This window comes from Phyllobates terribilis, unplaced genomic scaffold (genome assembly GCF_046119375.1).
Source record: "Phyllobates terribilis strain yellow unplaced genomic scaffold, ASM4611937v1 Scaffold_2__4_contigs__length_985480577, whole genome shotgun sequence".
NCBI lineage: Eukaryota > Metazoa > Chordata > Amphibia > Anura > Dendrobatidae > Phyllobates > Phyllobates terribilis.
The window spans coordinates 421,229,345-421,247,914 of NW_027362762.1; the positions used below are offsets into that span (position 1 = coordinate 421,229,345).

An 18,570-nucleotide genomic window follows, 5' to 3' on the forward strand; every position below is an offset into this window, starting at 1 on the left:
GTTAGAAACTGAAATCAAACAGTTTTCAACCCAAAACTTTATTCTAGGTGATGTTACATTTTCACATAGGACCCCTTGTTCGAAAGGAGCTTCTGAACTCTCTCGTCCATTGAATTTGTCAGGTTTTGGATGGTTTCTGCTTCAATTGTTTTGCATGAGGACAGAATACCCTCCCAGAGCTGTTGCTTAGATGTGAACTGCCTCCCGCCATCATAGACACTCCTTTTAATGATGCTCCAAAGGTTCTGAATGGGGTAGAGGTCAGGGGAGCATGGGGGTCACACCATAAGTTTGTCCCCTTTTATGCCCATATCAGCCAGAGATGCAGATGTTTCATGTGCAGCATGAGATGGTGCATTATCATGCAGAAAAATGATCTTGCTGTGAAATACACGGTTCTTCTTCTTGAACCATGGCAGGAAGTGCTGTTTGAGAAAATCCACATACATTATGGAGTTCATCTTTAGCGCCTTCAGGGATCCTAAAGGGGCCGACAATCTCTCTCCCCATGATTCCAGCCCAAAACATTACTCCACCTCCTCCTTGTTGGCGCTGTAGCCGTGTTTGCGTGGGGTGTCCATCAACCAGCCATCCTCCACTCCATTCATCTGGACCATCGAGCGCTGCACGGCACTCATCCGTGAACAAAACAGTTTTGAAATCAGTCTTCATGTAATGTTTGGCCCACTGGAGCCGTTTCTGCTTGTGTGAAGTGGATAGAGGAGGTCGACAGGATGGCGTATGCACAGCTGCAAACCTCTGAAGGACCCTGCATCTTGTTGTTCGGGGGACGTTGGAGGCACAAGCAGCTTCAAAAACTTGTCTGCTGCTATGACAAGGCTTTTTTGCCGCTGCTCTTTCAACCTGACGTAATTGCCTGTAGGAAAGAGTCCTCAATTTGCCCTTATCAGCACGCACACGTGTGTACTGTGAATCAGCTACATACTTCTTGATTGCCAAGACACTTCATCCTGATCATCGCACAATGTTGATTGTAGTCATGCCTTGACCTAAACACTCCACAATTTGTTGCTTCTCAGTAGCCGACACATCCTTTTTCTTTCCCATTTTGGCAGAAAATGTAGGCTGCTTAATAATGTGAGAGAGCCTTCTTAAGTAGTCTTGCCTTTCATTGGACACACCTGCCAAACTAATTAGCACAGGTGTCTGCAATTGCTTACAGTGATATAAAGAGCCCTGACACACATCACCATCAATGAGTTTAACTGACAAACAAACAAATTCTTCCCTTATCACTCCTAAACACTTTTTGCATAATAATTTGGAACGCGGTGTACATGTGCTTTTCCACAAAACACCAGTGGTTCACGTAGTGAATCTTACAGTTCTAACTTGCCAACCGTGGTCTGTATGGAATTGTTCAATAAAGGGCCCAAAATTAAGATAACATAGATGGGAGAGGTCTCTATGAATAGGAATTCCTAAGTATTTGATACCCTGTGAGGGCCAGGCAAAGGGAAAGTTGGACTGGATGGAATCCTATATGGATTTAGGGAGGGAGACATCGAGGGCCTCAGACTTCGCTGCATTGATTTTAAAATTTTACCATGTAACAAAGTGATCTATTTCAGCCATAACAGCAGGGATGGATATATGTGATTGAGTGATATATACTAGGACATCATCAGCAAATAGAGAGCACTTGTACTCGGTGCCTCCCACCTCAATCCACCTAATATTGGGGTTATGGCGAATTGATGAGAGCAGGTGCTCCGTCACTAGGATGTATAAGAGAGGGGACAGAGGACATCCCTGCCTTGTCCCATTGGTGATTGTGAAAGGTGATGAAAATGTTCTGACGCACCCCCTGGGCCTTGGGACACCCGGAGCCGGACCCTTTTTGGTGGATGCTGGTGGTTGTAGTCTTCGTGGCGGCGATCCGGTTCCGTGGCTCAGGGCGGTCAAACCAGTGGCGGAACTATTTATGTGGTTTTGATGTTTAAATGTCCGACTACGCCACCCGTGGATTGCGGTCAGAGTGAACCGCCGCTACAGGGCAGACCGCTAAGGCTGGTGTTGTGGGTGCAGCAGAGCGTAGCATAACTCCCCACGGGAGGAGTATAGCCTCAGGGCAGTGTATGCGGAGGATGGGGGTGATGGTGCAGGGCAGCAGCAGTAACGACACGGAGTCAGTGATGCAGTTCAGGGCCTTTACTCACAGTTCTTATTATCCAGACCACGTCTGCAGGTAACGGCTGCCCACGTCGTACTGTGCTCACCAGGTGAGGGGCTCAGACAACTCCCAGATAACTTTGGAGCGCTTCACAGGACCCCCTTTGTGTGTCCTTTGTCTGGCCTTTCTTACCAACACTTCTGTCCGGCTGCCTCGGGCCTCCTCTTGGTAAACTTGGCGCCAGTTTCCCTGACCCTATGTGGTGCCTTCCTAGCGGGTGGAGCAAGGGGCTGCGCCACATAAAATGTCAGAGCCTCCGGTTTCTAGCTGAGGGTCGTTTCCTGCCTCCACTAGTTCGGGGACCGGTCTCCCCCTTTGGCCTGACCCCTCCACGCAGGTGGATTCGGGCGTGCGGTGGTGACTCGCCCATCCGCACCCCTGGGATCCCTTCATTCCTCGTTCCTGGAGCCTTCTCCGCTCCTCTTCCTTCCTTCTCCCTCTTGCAGGCCTGGGCCTCTGTTACTAGGCCCGCCTCCGGAGCAGAGCTCATGCAGAGCCCCTGCTCCCTGCCACTTCTGCTCAGACTTCTCTGCACTGAACTAAGATGGTGCCCACCTTTTATACTCCCTTCTCAATGCACCCAGGAACTGCTTCCTCCCTGCTCCTGCACTGCAGGGTTCCCCTTCCTCAGTGTTCCCTCCCCCCACTCCAGCCAGGGACAGGGACTGTCGTGCCCATCTCAGGGGCATATTGGTCGCCCTGCCCCACGGCAATGTGGTGTAATGCATGCAGGTGTCGGGTCCTGATCCACACTCCATCCTTATCTGAGAGTGAGATATCACACCTCTGGGTGAGGTGCAATACGTCTGTAGCAACCGAGCCCTCGGTGCTACAGTTCCATTTATCTTCAGCCTAGGTGACGTATTGTGATACAGGGCCGTGATTTTGGCTATAAAAGGGTCCCCTAGACCCCTACCCCAAGCTTTTTAAGAGAATCATATATGGCGTGCCAGGAGACTCTATGGAATGCTTTCTCAGCATCCAACGAGAGTATCTACTTACAAATTTTTAACTGCATCTAGCCCAGGAAATACTTTGTGCCTAGTAGCAGTGTCTGCTAGTCAGCGGATTATCCCGGCTGTTAAGCAAGCTACACCACCTGTAGTTTGGACACTTAATTTTTTCAAAGGAAATGCTTCGGGACCACGGGATACTCAGTGAAGAGCATCAGGAGGCACCCCAAGGCATAGGGGCTGGGACTGGCACTAGGATGCCTTGCGGTCGACAGCCGAGCTCGATCCTTATAAAAGCTTTTTAACTGCAGCAGCTTTAGTGGACGCTACTGGAGCTGGAATTACGCGGCTGCTGGCATGAGACTTGCCCTCCAATAGATCCTTGTAAATGGATTTAAAGTGTATTCATTCAAATTAGAGGGACAATTTAAATTAAAAAGCTTAGAGCTGCCTCCACCACAGGGGGGCTCTCTCGACCCACCAGCGGACAGGCACCAGTATTGGGAGAGGGGGGCTGGCCGTCAGGGTTCACCGCGGCTCTGGCACAAACCCGGCGACACGGAGGTGGCACGGGCAGGAGCGGACTGGCCGTCTCGGCTTCTCACTTTTTGGATTTTAGAAGGGCATGACATGCCTATATCTGTGTCTCCCCCTCCTTTTACTCCTCCACCTCTTTTCTTTTCGCATGACTATATGTACTTGTCACTTTTCCATGTGTTAGTTGTGTCTTCTGAGCAGTTTGTCAGCTTTTGGACACCTTTGAAGGTGTTTTCTATGTGTTTCTATGTGTTTTTGTTTGCCTGCCATTGGTTTTAACGGTGTTCGAAGGTGTTCGACGAACAGTTCGACGAACAGTTCGGCGAACACACGGGTGTTCGACGAACCGAACCGAACTCGAACACTACGGGGGTGGCTCAACACTAGTAAGGAGACATAGGGGCAGAAAGGTGAGGAGGCATGGGGCAGAATGGTGAGGAGACATGGGGTAGAATGGTGAGGAGACATGGGGCAGAATGGTGAGGAGACATGGGGGCAGAATGGAGAGGAGACATGGGGGCAGAATGGAGAGGAGACATGGGGGCAGAATGGAGAGACATGGTGGATGGATAAAGACATATGGGGCCAGGAATGAGACGTGGGGTTCAGAACGGAGTATACATGGGAGCAGCATGTGGGACATTATTACTGTAGGAGCTATTTAAGGGATGATATTATTACTGCTGTGATGCATTTTATTTTTGAGGATACTATTTTCAGTGAAGGGGGGGAATCTGTTACTGTGCAGGTCGACAATGTGTTGCTTTTTTCTTCATCTGGTGTAGTGTAGAAGTTGGAGAAAAATTGGGGAATCTGTTCTGGAAACTGTTCTAGATAACTATGTGTTATTTTATGCAGAGACGAGTCCTGGCTGGAAGAAGTGATGGCGGTCTGTGCTGGATGAACAAGAAAAGCGAAGATGAAAGACTTCAATTAGAGACATCACAGGTGAGTGGGTGTGTTACCTGTACACTGACACTATACACTACATACTATATACAGATCTCCTGTGTATAATGTCACCGGTGATCCCTGTATTACCTGTACACTTACGCTGTACCTGTACACTATACACAATATACAGAGCTCTGGTGTATAATGTCACTGGTGATCCATGTATTACCTGTACACTTACACTATATACAGAGCTACTGTGCATAATGTCACTGGTACCTGTGCACTTACACTATACACTGTATACTATGTACAGAGCTCCTGTGTATAATGGCACTTAATGGTGATATTAGTATTGTGTTTTTTTATTAATGATCAGTATTGTAGTATTCAGTCACTATGTGATGGTAATATGTGGTCCGGCCATGGTGTGGCAGTATTTGTTCCTTTTATGTGGTATTATTCGGTCACTAAGTGGTGGTAATATGTGGTCTAGTCATAGTGTGGTGGTATTTGTTCCTTGTATGTGATATTATTTGGTCACTATGTGATGGTAATATATGTGGTCTGGTCATGGTGTGGCGGTATTTGTTCCTTTTATGTGGTATTATTGGTCATTTTTAAAAAATGTATATGACACATTCCCTTAAAGAAAAATATATCAAAAAAGAGTATTGGGTATTATAAGAAATGTTAAATAGGTTAGAGTAGAGTAAGGCCCATCCAGAATAGTCTACCTTGTCGTGATGGCGGCTTAAAAAATCTTTTGGCCAAAACAAAAGCTGCTGGCTATGTATGTGATATAGTGTTCAATGGGAACTGTTACTGTGATTGGTGAGGATGTAGTGAAGAAGTGGAGTTTTTCCAAGTGTGGGTGGTGGAACTGTGGAAGGTTCGAGGGGTGGAGGCGGAACTGGGGTGTAGCCTGGGCGGAGTCTTAAGGGGGCCCAGAAATTTTGCCACTATGGGGTCCTGAAATTCCTGGTGGCAGCCTTGCTGTTACTTACAGCCCAATGTCGGGAAGGGGTTCAATTCAAGTAAACTTAATAAAGAATAAAACAAAGGGTGAAAAGTAAAAACCTCTTCCATCTGAGTCCATTTCTCCTGAACAGACAGCCATAGGTGAACAGCAATCTCAATGACTTGCAACTTCTTTTGCCATTTTGTCACATCATCAAGGAATGATCCAGCTTCTGCATAGGGTTGTATGCTTGTCAACACCAACTGATGATGTTCCAGCTCCTCAAATATAGCCTCTGTATTTCTGATGAGCAGAACTTTACCAAACTCCTAATGATATATGCACATAATTATCAATCATATACGTGGAATATCAGTATAACAAGTTGTAGTAAATTATACTTCAACAGAAGGCATGTGGTTGTATATTGTTAAGCCAGTATTGTAGCAATACTCCACACTAACAGATCATATATTTACCCATGAAGCATTTCATTGCAAAGTAAAACTTAATATTATTTGAAATAATATTTTGCATATAAGCAGGGTACAATAAAAGAACCAATCACTTATTATGTCTTGCAAATAAATATATTCAATAGTTTCTAGAAAACAAATGCATTTCTTTGACAGAAATTGAGAACAACAGAAGGGCATAAAGGAATAAGAAGATGAAGGACATGAAAAAGTGGGCTAGGGGAGGAGTATGGCCATTAACATCATTAAAATTACCGTAGGTGGCGCTATCTTAAAGGAATTTGCTCCATCCTATCAGAGAATACCTACTGTGTGTTGTAATTTTAGGAAAACAGTGATATGAAATTTGTCATGAACCAAAGTCAGTCCTGAATTTCTCTTCAAGATAGCCATACACATTAGATAACTATTGATGGATACTGATTTTGGAGGAACTAGCTGCCCATCTATTGTATATTGTGGTTTCTCAACTCCCACCCAAAAGCAGATACCAGTGGGAAGAAGGACAAGGCATACAATCTCTATAGACAAACATGTCATAAAACAAGAGAATTTTAACAATAAAATAGAAGGTAACTTGGCCAATGAAAACTAGAATATAACTCTTATATTCGTCTACCTTACCTCTAGATGTTTCAGAGACTCATACAAGGACACTGTGCTTCCTCTGCCTGCCTTTTTGGAAAGGAGAAAGCCACGGTCCGATTGTCTGCTATGCCTTCGGCTGCCTTTTCCAGTTGTTAAATTCCTGCTTACATCTCCTCTGGTGTAGTGACTGCCAGACACTGAACTGGCAAGTTCCTAAAATAGTTTACTTATAGACTTTAGATCAAGGGAACATGAGAGGTAAAAATTCTTGTAGCTATGCCCTTTCTAGAACCCTTCAAAGAGGAGATCCACATGGTCTTATGCCATAGTTGGTTTGATTAATGTCAAAGGTTTCATTTGGAGAAAATTACATTTGGTAAATCAGTTTGAAAACATTTGTTCAGAAATTAACCAAAAGGCAAGAAAATTTGAGCTTGTATCTTACACAAAATAAACTGCCCATTATAGACACCTAGAAAAAGCCAGTCAATTGCAAAATTGTTTATTGTCATGCTGTCTAACTAACTAAAGCAATTTAATAACATGAGAATACCCCTTTAAGCTGAAGTTGATATTACATATGCTTTTCTCAGCCAAATACCTCATTTTCAGCTCTGGGTGAGATGACTCTGCTGTGTGGACCAAGGTCAAATATTCTACTAAGCCAAACTTCTTCACAGTTCTTCAAGGAGCTTTCAATTGTCACATCTCGCATTGCTCTCTGTACAATTGTCTTTACATCTTCTGTGTGTTCTAATATACAATTGCAATGAAAATTATCTGTGTTTCTCCTAGTATAATATGCATTATTAACGTTGCCACCACAATTAGCGTCCATTAACACTGACCAGCCTATGGCACGATAAGCTCACAGATCGGTAGATCAAAGTAAATGATGTGCACTGAGCGATCTATACAAGACCTCTCAGTGCGCATAAGCTGCCATTGTTTTCTACAGTGCAAGTTCTATTTACACAGGATGATGCACCGCCGAGAACGATGATCTTTCATGCAGCGTAAAAGATCATTTCACCTGATGAATGAGCATTTTGCTTGTTGATCGGGTGATTGACAGTCTGTTCACACATCAAGATAATCATGACACCAGTGGTTTTAACAACTCTTGCTCACGATTATCTTGCAGTGTAAATTCCCCTTTACACTAAGCAGATTAAGAGATTCCCAGAAAAGATCAAATCCAGTAACGCCATTGTGAATTGTAATTTTCTTTACATTAAAAACCAATAAATTACAAGAAAGTTGTTGAAATAGATTCAACTACATTCAACTATATGTGCTGGATTCAATAAAATAGAATATTACGGGGAACCTGTCACCATGAAAATGCAACCCAATCTGCAGGCATCATGTTATAGACCAGGGGGAGCTGATTGAGATTGAATATAACTTGTGTTTTCGTTCTTTAATCGTCTGGGATTTTTGGTCCAGTTGGTGATCCTATCAGTGTTTGAAAGCTATCTCAGTATGCATACTTATATAAAGAAAGCCACTGTACCGGAAATCACGGAAAGAACAGAGGTATAAATGATGAAATATCGATTGTTATAAGTAGGAGAAAAAAAATAATAATCTTGTAGTTAAGATACCTTTTAATGAAAACAAAAATAAAAGAAGTGATGTTACAAAACAAGCCTTTGCGACTACTTAGGTCTCTTTATCAGGCATAGTATAACAAAGTATCTGAAGAAACACAACTAAATACACTAAAAGAGCAGAGACATGGTATAATAGATAGACCTTTAAGAAACAAGCACACTGAGCTTGGAGATTGAATCCATAGGCTGTGTGCCCATGATGCGTTTTTTAAGCGATTCCGCAGCCGCAAAAACGCTGCAGAAACGCTTAAAAAACGCTTGGTAGAAGGTCTGCCATGTCCCCCAATGATAATCCGCATGTGCTGTGCACATGCTGCGGAAATTTCAGCGGCGGATTATCATTGCGGAAAAAAACGCAGCACTACCAATTATTTTGCGGAAGTGCTGCGTTTTCGCCGCCATTGACTTGCATTAGAACGTGCCAATTCCGCAAGACTGCATCTGTACTTGCGTAATTGGCGCGTTCTAATGTGCGGATGGTACCCGGGTGTAGAGGAGAGGAGAGTCTCATCCATACCCAGGTACCATTAAAAAAGCTGCGCTCCTCCTTGTTTCCCGGCACTTCGCGATGGAATGAAGGACCTGCTCTGACGTCAGAGTCATGTGACGGGTCACGCAACGCTGACGTCGGCGGGACCTTCAATCCACCGCTGCGGGGACGGTGAAGCAAGACAGCGCGGGCCATCGGAGGGTAAGTACATATTTATTTTTTTATTTTTTGACATTCTCTCGGTCACACTATATAAATCCATGCTGTTTGCATGGATTTATATAGTGTGACCAAGTTGACAAGCACTTTCCAAGTGATGCTAAAATCGCTTGGAAAACGCTTGTCAACCTGCATGCGGAAATGCAAGTGAAGAACGTTTCACTTCCGCATGTCCCTGGCAGGAAAACGCATGTACAATCCGCGTGCGTTTTTTTCTGCCAGGGAGATGCAGAAACGCTCAGGAAAAAATCCTGAGCATTTCTGCATCGTGGGCACATAGCCTTAATCAGCTTAGATAAATGGTGTGAAAGTTTTATTGTCCCAATATTGATGCAAGATCAGAGACTTGATGCCCTCACTGTCTCTGGAGAAGATTCCTCAGATGTTGTAGTAAGACATAAATCTTTGTGACAGATTTAGTCCTAAGGACAAAAAAGTTTTGCTACCGTGTTAGCCAGTTGAAAAAAGATTGATTATTCTCCGTTGGAAAAACAAAATAATAATCTTGCAGTTATGATTAGTGATGAGTGAGCATGCTCGTTACTGCTCGGTGCTCGCCCGAGGATCTCACTGCTCGAGATGCTCGGCGCTCGCCGAGTATTTCCGGGTTGCTCGGGTGGGAACTCGGATCCCCTCCTTGTATGTTTGGTGCTCTTTAGAGAGCCAATGAACATGCAGGGATTGCCTGCCATGCACTGTAATGCCGTAGCCATGTTGGTTGTGGGCATTACAGCGATTGGCTGGCCGCACAGCATCATCAGGTCTATATTAGACCTGGCGCCGCCATGCTCATCACAGTCACTCCGGAATCAGACAGTGTAGGGAAAGCTGCTGCTGCGTCAGGGACAGATTTGATTGTGTATTAGGTAGTGTAGGGAGAAAAACCATACATTACACATATCCATCTTAACAAACAGTCCTTCTGAGGACTAATCCATCTGCAGAGATATCAGGCAGGCAGGGTGTATAGGCAGGCAGTGTATATAGCAGACTGCAGTGCATATAGCACAAGAGGCTCCATTCCAATTCTGCCTTCTGCTGCTGTTAGATATTTCTATACAAAGGCCCAGGTCTCAGGGGCCAGGAATACTTTTCTTTGGATCTTAATCCTCATTATTTGCTTAAAAAGCCATCCAGAGAACACCATTTTTTCTGCGCCATTTGCTTGTTGGCACTGCAGAATACAGCCAGGTCCTTTCCATATTACAGCGCTAGAAATCCAGCTATTTAAAACTGTGTTTTCTCCGTCAAACGGATCACATATACGTTGTCAGAAAATACTGCCATTTCTGGCCTCCATTAAAAATTTCCTTTAGTGTGTCAGTGAAGCAATTCACCACAGTTTGCTGTTCAGACTACTTACCTACAGGCCAGGTATTTAAAACCCTATTTTCTCCAACACACGGATCACATATACGTTGTCAGAAAATACTGCCATTTCTGGCCTCCATTAAAAATTTCTTTCAGTGTGTCAGTGAAGCAATTCACAGCAGTTTGCTGGTCAAACTACTTACCTACAGACCAGGTATTTAAAACTCTGTTTTCTCCATCACATGGATCACATATAAGTTCGCTCCAAACTCAGTCATTTGTAGTGAGCGTGGAAGATACTGTCCTCCATTTAAAATGGGCAAGGCACGTGGCAAGGGACGGGGAACTGGACGTGATGGTAATTGTGCATGCAGAGGCCGAGTACAAGCTGAAATTATGCCACAACAAACACCCACATCTTCTCGCCTGACCTTCCTGTCCCAATTTCTAGGGGACTGCAGCACACCACTATTGAACCCAGAGCAGTGTCAAAAGGTTATTGGTTGGATATCGGATAATGCTTCAAGTCACTTAGCCACCACCACTCTGTCTTCCACACGGTCAAGTCTCAGTAGCCTTGAGTCTGGACCGCATATTCCTCACCCTGATCCTCTTTCCTCCCACCATGCCGAGTACCCAGAGACAACTGATCCCACACTTGGACACTCTGAAGAGCTGTTCACTTTTCCATTTATAGATTCGGGCCTCTAGCCCAGTCCACTTGAAGCGGGGCAAGAGGAGATCGCGTGTAGTGATGCCCAAATATTTGAGCAGCTACGGTCACACAAAGGCGACGGTGGGAAAGTGTCACAAGAGGTGGACGATGATGAGACACAATTGCCAGAAAGTCAGGAGGAGGACCAGGGTGCGGAAGTGGAAGACGAGGTGGTGGATGATATAGTAACTGACCCAACCTGGCAGGAGGACATGCAGAGCAAGGACAGTAGCACACAGGGGGAGGGAGGCAGAGTACCCCAACAGGCAGGAAGAAGCAGTGTGGTGGCCGCAGACAAAAGGCAGGCAACCGTTCCCCGTAACACCAACACGAAGGAAGTTGCCAGTACAACTGTTAGGTCTTCCCGAGTCTGGTTGTTTTTTAGACTCTGCCGATAACCCCAAAAAGGCCATTAACACCACCTGCCAGGCCAGCATCAGCAGGGGTGGCAAAACGACCAGCCTGACCACCACCAGCATGATCAGGCACATGGCAGCAAAGCACCCGACTTTGTGGGCCGAACCCCAGGGTCCAGGAAAAGTGTCTGCGGGTGGCACCATTGCTTCTTCCGCTGTTGTGCATGCAAGCCAATCCCCTGTCCATGGTCCATGCGAAGACGCCTCCTGCCCTGCACCTGTCATTGCACACTCTCAAGTAACAGCATCAGGAAGCACGTCCATGTCCTTGTCTCAGCGCAGCATTCAGTTGTCCATACCCCCAGTCCTTGGAACGCAAGTGCAAATATGCAGCCAACACCCCACAGGCCACACTACTAAATTCACACATTTCACGACTGCTTGCACTCGAAAAGTTGCCTTAGGCTCGTGGAGAATGAAGCATTCCGCAACCTGATGGCGGCGGCCGTCCCTCGGTACTCGGTTCCCAGCCACCACTCTTTCTCCCGGTGTGCCGTCCTCGCATTACACAAGCAAGTGTCCCAAAACATTAGCCGTGCTCTCAACAACGCAGTTACCGGTAAAGTTCACCTAACCACGGACACATGGACAAGTGCTTGTGGGCAGTGACGGTACATCTCGCTGACGGCACACTGGGTTAACATAGTGGAAGCCGGGACCCAGTCGGACCTTGGGACGGAACACGTGCTCCCGATGCCAAGGATTGCGGGCCGTAGGTCAATCAGGGTTGCCCCCACAGTCTACAGTTCCAGCACCTAATCATCCTCAGCCTCCTCCTCCTCTTCAGCCTCCATCTCCAAAATGACCACATCAGTCACAAGCTGGAAGCACTACAGCACTGCCTCGGCCAAGCAGCAACAGGCTGTGCTGAAGCTAATATGCTTAGCTGAAAAACCGCACAATGCTGAAGAGTTGTGGACAGCTCTGAAAGAGCAGGCATATCTGTGGCTCACACCGCTGTACTTACAGCCAGGCATGGTCGTGTGTGACAATGGCCAGGACCTGGTGGTGGCTCTGAGGCGAGGCGAGCTCACACACGTACCATGCCTGGCCCATGTACTTAACCTCATGGTTCAGCGGTTTCTCAAATCCTACCCGGAGCTGCCAGATCTGCTTCTTAAAGTACGCCGCCTGTGTGCCCATTTTAGAAAGTCAGCTACAGCTTCCGCCGCCTTTGCCGTGCTTCAGCAGCGTTTGCAGCTTCCGTCTCACAGGCTGGTGTGTGATGTCCCCACGCATTGGAACTCTACACTGCAGATGTTGGGAAGGATTTGTGAGCAGAAGAGGGCAGTTGTTGAGTACCAGCATCAACAAGGCCGTCGGTATTCAGTTTAGACTCCACACATAAGACCTCAGGAGTGGACATGGATTTCAGACATATGTACCATCCTCCAAAACTTTGAGGACGCCACCAAGATGGTGAGCGGCGATGACACCATAATTAGCATCACCATCCCACTTCTCTGACTTCTGAAATGCTCTCTGCTCACAATCAAAGAGGATGCATTGCAGGCGGAGCACGATGAGATGGAGCAAGGAACCATACAGGGTGATTACACACAGCCAAGCCTCATCTCATCCCAACGTGGATTGGGTGACAATGAGGAAGAGGAGGAGGAGGAGGAAGGACAGGAGCTAGTTTCATGCACTATAGACGGTATTACCTGCACAGCTGTCATACCGTCTGTTCAGCGTGGATGTCCAGAGGACAGAGAGGAGGAGGAGAGGGAGGAGAGCATGGTCAGTCATCCTCTTGGTGAGGACACGGAAGTCTTGCCTTTTAGTAGTCTGGCACGCATGGCTGAGTTTATGTTACGCTGCCTTTCCCATGACCCTCGCGTTCTCAAAATTTTGGGTGACAGTCATTACTGGTTGGTGACACTTCAAGACCCATGCTACAAAAACTTTCTATCTCTTATTCCTGAGGCGGACAGGTCTACAAAAATGGGGCTGTACCAGAAGGCCCTTGTTGCGGAACTATTAAAGAAATTCCCATCTGAAAACGCTGGCGGCAGAGGGCACACTTCGTTGGACAACCAAGGAGTACAGGCGAGAGAGACACAACTTCAATCCAGCAGAGGCAGGGGAACACTGTCAAAGTTCTGGGAGAGTTTTCTCAGACCCTCCCATCGCACAGGCCCTGAGGCGCGGGGTACTCTCACAAGGAGTGCAAAGTTTGGGAAGATGCTGAGGGAGTACCTTGCCAACCGTACCAACGTCCTCCATGGTTCCGCTGTGCCTTATATTATTGGGTATCCAAGCTGGATATGTGGAATGAACTGGCTCTCTATGCCTTGGAGGTCCTAGCCTGCCCTGCCGCCAGCGTTTTATCAGAGCGGGTTTTTAGTGCCACTGGTGGAATTATAACTGATAAGTGCATCCGCCTGTCAACTGAAAATGCTGACAGGCTGACTCTTATAAAAATGAACAAGGGCTGGATTGGGCCAGACTTCTCAACACCACCGAATGATAGCAGCGTAACAAACTCAAATCCAGTGTCTTTTCTTGGGAGGTGTATTCCCATGCACCTTTTCACACCCACACATGGGTATACGCTTCCTGATTTCGGCTATTTGCTCTTGTCCTCCTCCTTCTCCTCATCCTCCACCACCATATCACCAGGGTGACCGTGGTCCGTGATGCAACACCCACATAATTTTATTAAAGGGTGTTTATGATGCCCGTAAAAAAAATTTTTATACAGTATGTTCATGTATATCCCCCAGGGGTAAATGTTTGTCAGCCCATACACTTAGTGCATGGGCATTACAAGTATAGGAGGCCTGCTCCTTTCTAATGGGAACATTTTTTATGAGGCCCTCCTCCACGTCTCTTCCAAGGGTCATTGAAGTGCCTCAAAAAATTTTGGCAGCCCTTGCATTCACTGCATAGGCCAACACTATGGGAGACTCTCTCCTTTCTAATGGGAATTTGTTTTTACTGTGGCCCTGCTCTATGTGTCTTTAAATTCTTAGTGGGGTTTTTTCTAAAATTGGTCAGTAGTTGGACTCACTGCATACCCTATAACTTTATAGCAGAGCCTCTCCTTTCTAATGGGAACATGTCTTACCTTGTTACTGTGGCCCTGCTCTATGTGTCTTTAAATTCTTTGTGGGGTTTTTCACATATTTTGGCAGCCCTTGCAGTCACAGCATGGGCATTATCACCCGCTCCTTTTTAATGGGAACATTTTTTTTACTGAGACCCTCCTCTATGTCTCTTCAAAGGGGTATTGGGTTGTGTCCAAATTTTTGGCAGCCCTTGCAGTCACTGGATACGCAATAACAGTATAGGAGACCCACTTGTTAATAATGGGAACAACAAAGCATAGCCGGCTGATGGCTCTCTAACAATAGCAAGGGCCGACTGCTGGCCTTTTAAGAATAGTAAGGGCTGTCTGATGGCCCTATAAAAATAAGCTTTATGACTTTCAGAGTCCCTCCATCATAAATAAAACAAGATGTGTCTGATGATGTGTCACACACCACATTGCCAGAAAAGGTTGTAAAATGTTAAAATGACATTTCCCGGTGAATGCATTTGTCTTAAAAAATAACGTAAAAAATAACAAAACAGTAGGATCTTTCTTTAGTATAAAAAACAGCGTCACCAATTTAACCTCAATGTAATCACACTGTTCAGCTCATGCACCTCCTTCTCCATCTCCGAAATAACCACATCAGTCACAAGCTGACAGCACTGCCTTGGCCAAGCGGCAACAGGCTGTGCTGAAGATAACATGCTTAATGCTTAATTGATAAACCGCCCAACGCTGCAGAGTTGTTGAAAGCTGTAACACAGCAGCCTGATCTGTGGCTCTCACCGCTGAGCATACAGCCAGGCATGGTCGTGTGTGACAATGGGCGGAACCTGGTGACGGAGAAATGACAGCCGGAGTAGATACGGTTTCCCTCTATGCCAGTCCTTTCACCGAGCTAAAGAATATGGCTGTGGTAAAATACAACTCCCACTGAGAAGCTGTTTCAGACAGAAAAACATTGTGCCCACTAGAGGATTTGATTCTGAGGGATAACCTTTCTCACCCGCTCAAGAGCCCCATAGCAGCTGCAAAGTTAGCGCTATCATGAACTCTCCTGAGGTAGAAGCCAAGGCACACCAGAGGATTCTCTGGTGGGACCGTTGAACCCTGCCGAGAAGCAGTACTTGCTAAGAAAAGTGTGTGGGAAGGTTCCCGGGCATTATTTTTACTGAGGAGGAAACACACGCAAACACGGGGAGAACATACAAAGTCCTTGCAGATGTTGTCCTGGCTAGGATTTGAACCCAGGATCCCAGCGCTGCAAGGCTTCAGTGCTAACCACTGATCCAATGTGCTGCCGTTCACCCTCTAATATCTAACAGGCTGGAGAAACTTGCACCTACTGCCCCTCTATCTTCAGCTCCTTTGTGAGAAAATGTATTTGGGCAGCCATTCAGTCTACCAAATAAAATTCCTGAGAAGGAAATTGGGGATGGCTTCGCTACTGGTACTGGGGGCCGTGCTAATACCATGGCATTGTACCATAGTTTGCTGGAAATATTCCAGGCTGGTAGGAAGCAAGCAAATTCCCACAGAAAAGTACCAGCAGTAATGTTCAGGCCACATTTCAAGTGCAATCAGCTTTAGAGGACTTCCTGGGAGAAATGACACGCAGGGTAGATATGGTTTCCCTCTATGCCATTCCTTTCACCGAGCTAAATACAACTCTCAGCAAAAAAAGTTGTGGACTGGCTCCATACCATCCCTGGCCACATTCACCTGTCCACGTGTTTGTGGTTAGGTGGTCCTTCCCAGTAAGTGCACTGGGGAGGGTAATGTTGTGGGACCCGTGCTTGTGGAAGGCGGAGGCGATACAGGGAACTATAGTGGCGGCTGGGGACCGAGTATGGACACCCGGCCGCCGCCGGCATGAGGTTGTGAAAAGCTTCCGCCTCCACGAGCTTAAAAGGCCATATTTCAAGTGCAAAGAGCTGGCAGTTTAGTGTTGCGGCCTGAGGGTGGGTGGCTGGCTGCATACTTGCACTTGCATTCCAAGTAACAGAAAACTAAGCAGATGGTGGCCTCTATCATCATCATGGCCTCCCCTTGGCACTATGAACTCTCCTGAAGGAGAAGCCAGGGCCCGCTGGAGGAGTCTCCGGTTCTCTGGTGGGCCCGTCCAACCATGCCGAAAAGCAGCCCTGGCTAAGAAAAGTGTGGGGGAAGGTTCCCGGACACTCTATGGCTGCTTTTTTAATGTGGATCGGCCATTCTTATGCATGCTATTTCTCAAAACGCATTACAGATCAGGCCATTGTCTAACTCTGTATTCAAGACATTAAATGCGCAAAGAAAGATGTGTGTGTGTCAAAGTACCACTGACAAGTGCGAGTTGATGTTGGACGGGCTGCCATTGCGTCTGCAACAAGCTCAATTACAGGACTTCCTGGGAGAAATGACATGCAGGGTAGATACGGTTTCCCTCTATGCCAGTCCTTTCACCGAGCTAAATACAACTCTCAGCAAAAAACGATGTGGACTGGACCGTCCCTGGCCACATTCACCTGTCCATGTGTTTGTGGTTAGGCGGTCCTTCCCAGTAAGTGCACTGGGGAGGGCACGGGTAATGCTGTGGGACCCGTGCTTGTGGAAGGCGGAGACGATACCAGAAGAAATGGTGGCGGCTGGGGACCGAGTATGGACACCCGGTCACCGCCAGCATGAGGTTATGAAAAGCTTCTGCCTCAACGAGCCTAAAAGGCCACATTTCAAGTGCAAGCAGCTGTCAAAAATTTGGCAGTATAGTATTGCAGCCTGTGGGTGGGTGGCTGCCTGCATACTTGCGTTGGCATTCCAAGGAATGGGGTAGGGACAACTGAATGCTGCAGTGGAACAAGGACGTGGACGGTGATTGTTGCAAGTCTGCACGACAGGTGCATGGCATCTTCGCATGCGCCAAGGATCACTTATGATGGGCACACTTTTAGGCAGTGACCTGGGAGTCAGAGATGCTTCCCAGAGGTCTTCCCAATGCTGTTCCCATGTCGTTTCAGCACTGAATGCATGTGTCTGATGATATGTCACACACCACATGGCCAGATAAGGTTGTAAAATGTTAAAATGACATTTTCTGGTGAATGCATTTGTCTTGGTTGAAAGCAATGCAAAAGTACAAAAAAAAAATCAAAAACGCTACTTGTGAACATAGCCCAAGTTATGGAGGAGTATTTTTGTTTTTGGTTATTTATTTTGCCTTATATACAAGTCATTACCCTGGAAAGGATGTTCCTTAACATATTTCCCAGGAAAATCCATTTTGGTTTCGTTTTTGTATGTTTTATTGTGAGTCAGTAAAAGTGGCGTAATACTCTGCAGACCGCCGGGGGGAGCCGCCTGAAAAATTCTCGAGTTTCCCATAGATTTACATTGGGCTCGCTGCTTGGGTCGAGCACCCGAGTATTCCAATTTGCTTGACCCGAGCAACGAGTACCCGAGCATTTTAGTGCTCGCTCATCACTAGTTATGATACCTTTTAATGGCTAACAAAAATAAAATAAGTGATGTTACAAAGCAAACTTTCGAGACTTCTTAGGTCTCTTTATTGGGCAAAGTATCTAAAGTGAAGAGACACTTTGCAAAGTATCTGAAGAAACACAGAGAGGAAGAGGACCAGAACTCTAGTGCCTCCTACAGGAAGTAGCAATCCTAAAAGTCAATAGAGACCCTTTTACGAGCCTTATCACATGACTTAGGATATAAGCCAGAACCAGAAACTCAATTTGCAGACACTGTGTTTCGGGGTACTGCCCCTCGTCAGTGCAAAGTGTGAGTTCTGGTTTGGCTGGGTGAGAGGCGTCAGACCGGTATTTAAGGGGTAACATTTCTCCTTGCGGAGAGTGATATGTTAAGCATGTCACAGTGAGGAGACTTTTAAAGCCGCAATGCTCCTCTGGGAAATATGCAAATTGTCTCTTCAGAGAGGAAGAGGACCAGAACTCTAGTGCCACCTACTGGAAGTAGCAATCCTAAAAGTCAATAGTGACTCTTTACCGAGCCTTACCACATGACTTAGGATATAAGCCAGAACCAGAAACTCAATTTGCAGACACTGTGTTTCGAGGTACTGCCCCTCGTCAGTGCAAAGTGTGAGTTCTGGTTTGGCTGCTACTTTGTTATACTATACCTGATGAAGAGACCTAAGTAGTCTTAAAAGCTTGCTT

The 18,570-nt window shown here is 46.3% G+C and overlaps 1 protein-coding gene across 1 annotated transcript in view; it reads right to left on the bottom strand.

The window, feature by feature from the left end:
• LOC141213014 (uncharacterized) overlaps window positions 1–18,570 on the bottom strand; it is a 903,379-nt gene that overhangs the window by 632,279 nt on the left and 252,530 nt on the right. Inside the window, 3 exon segments of the mRNA XM_073665145.1 lie at window positions 5,659–5,868; window positions 6,640–6,816; window positions 7,205–7,356. Coding sequence (XP_073521246.1) covers window positions 5,659–5,868; window positions 6,640–6,816; window positions 7,205–7,356 — 539 coding nt within the window.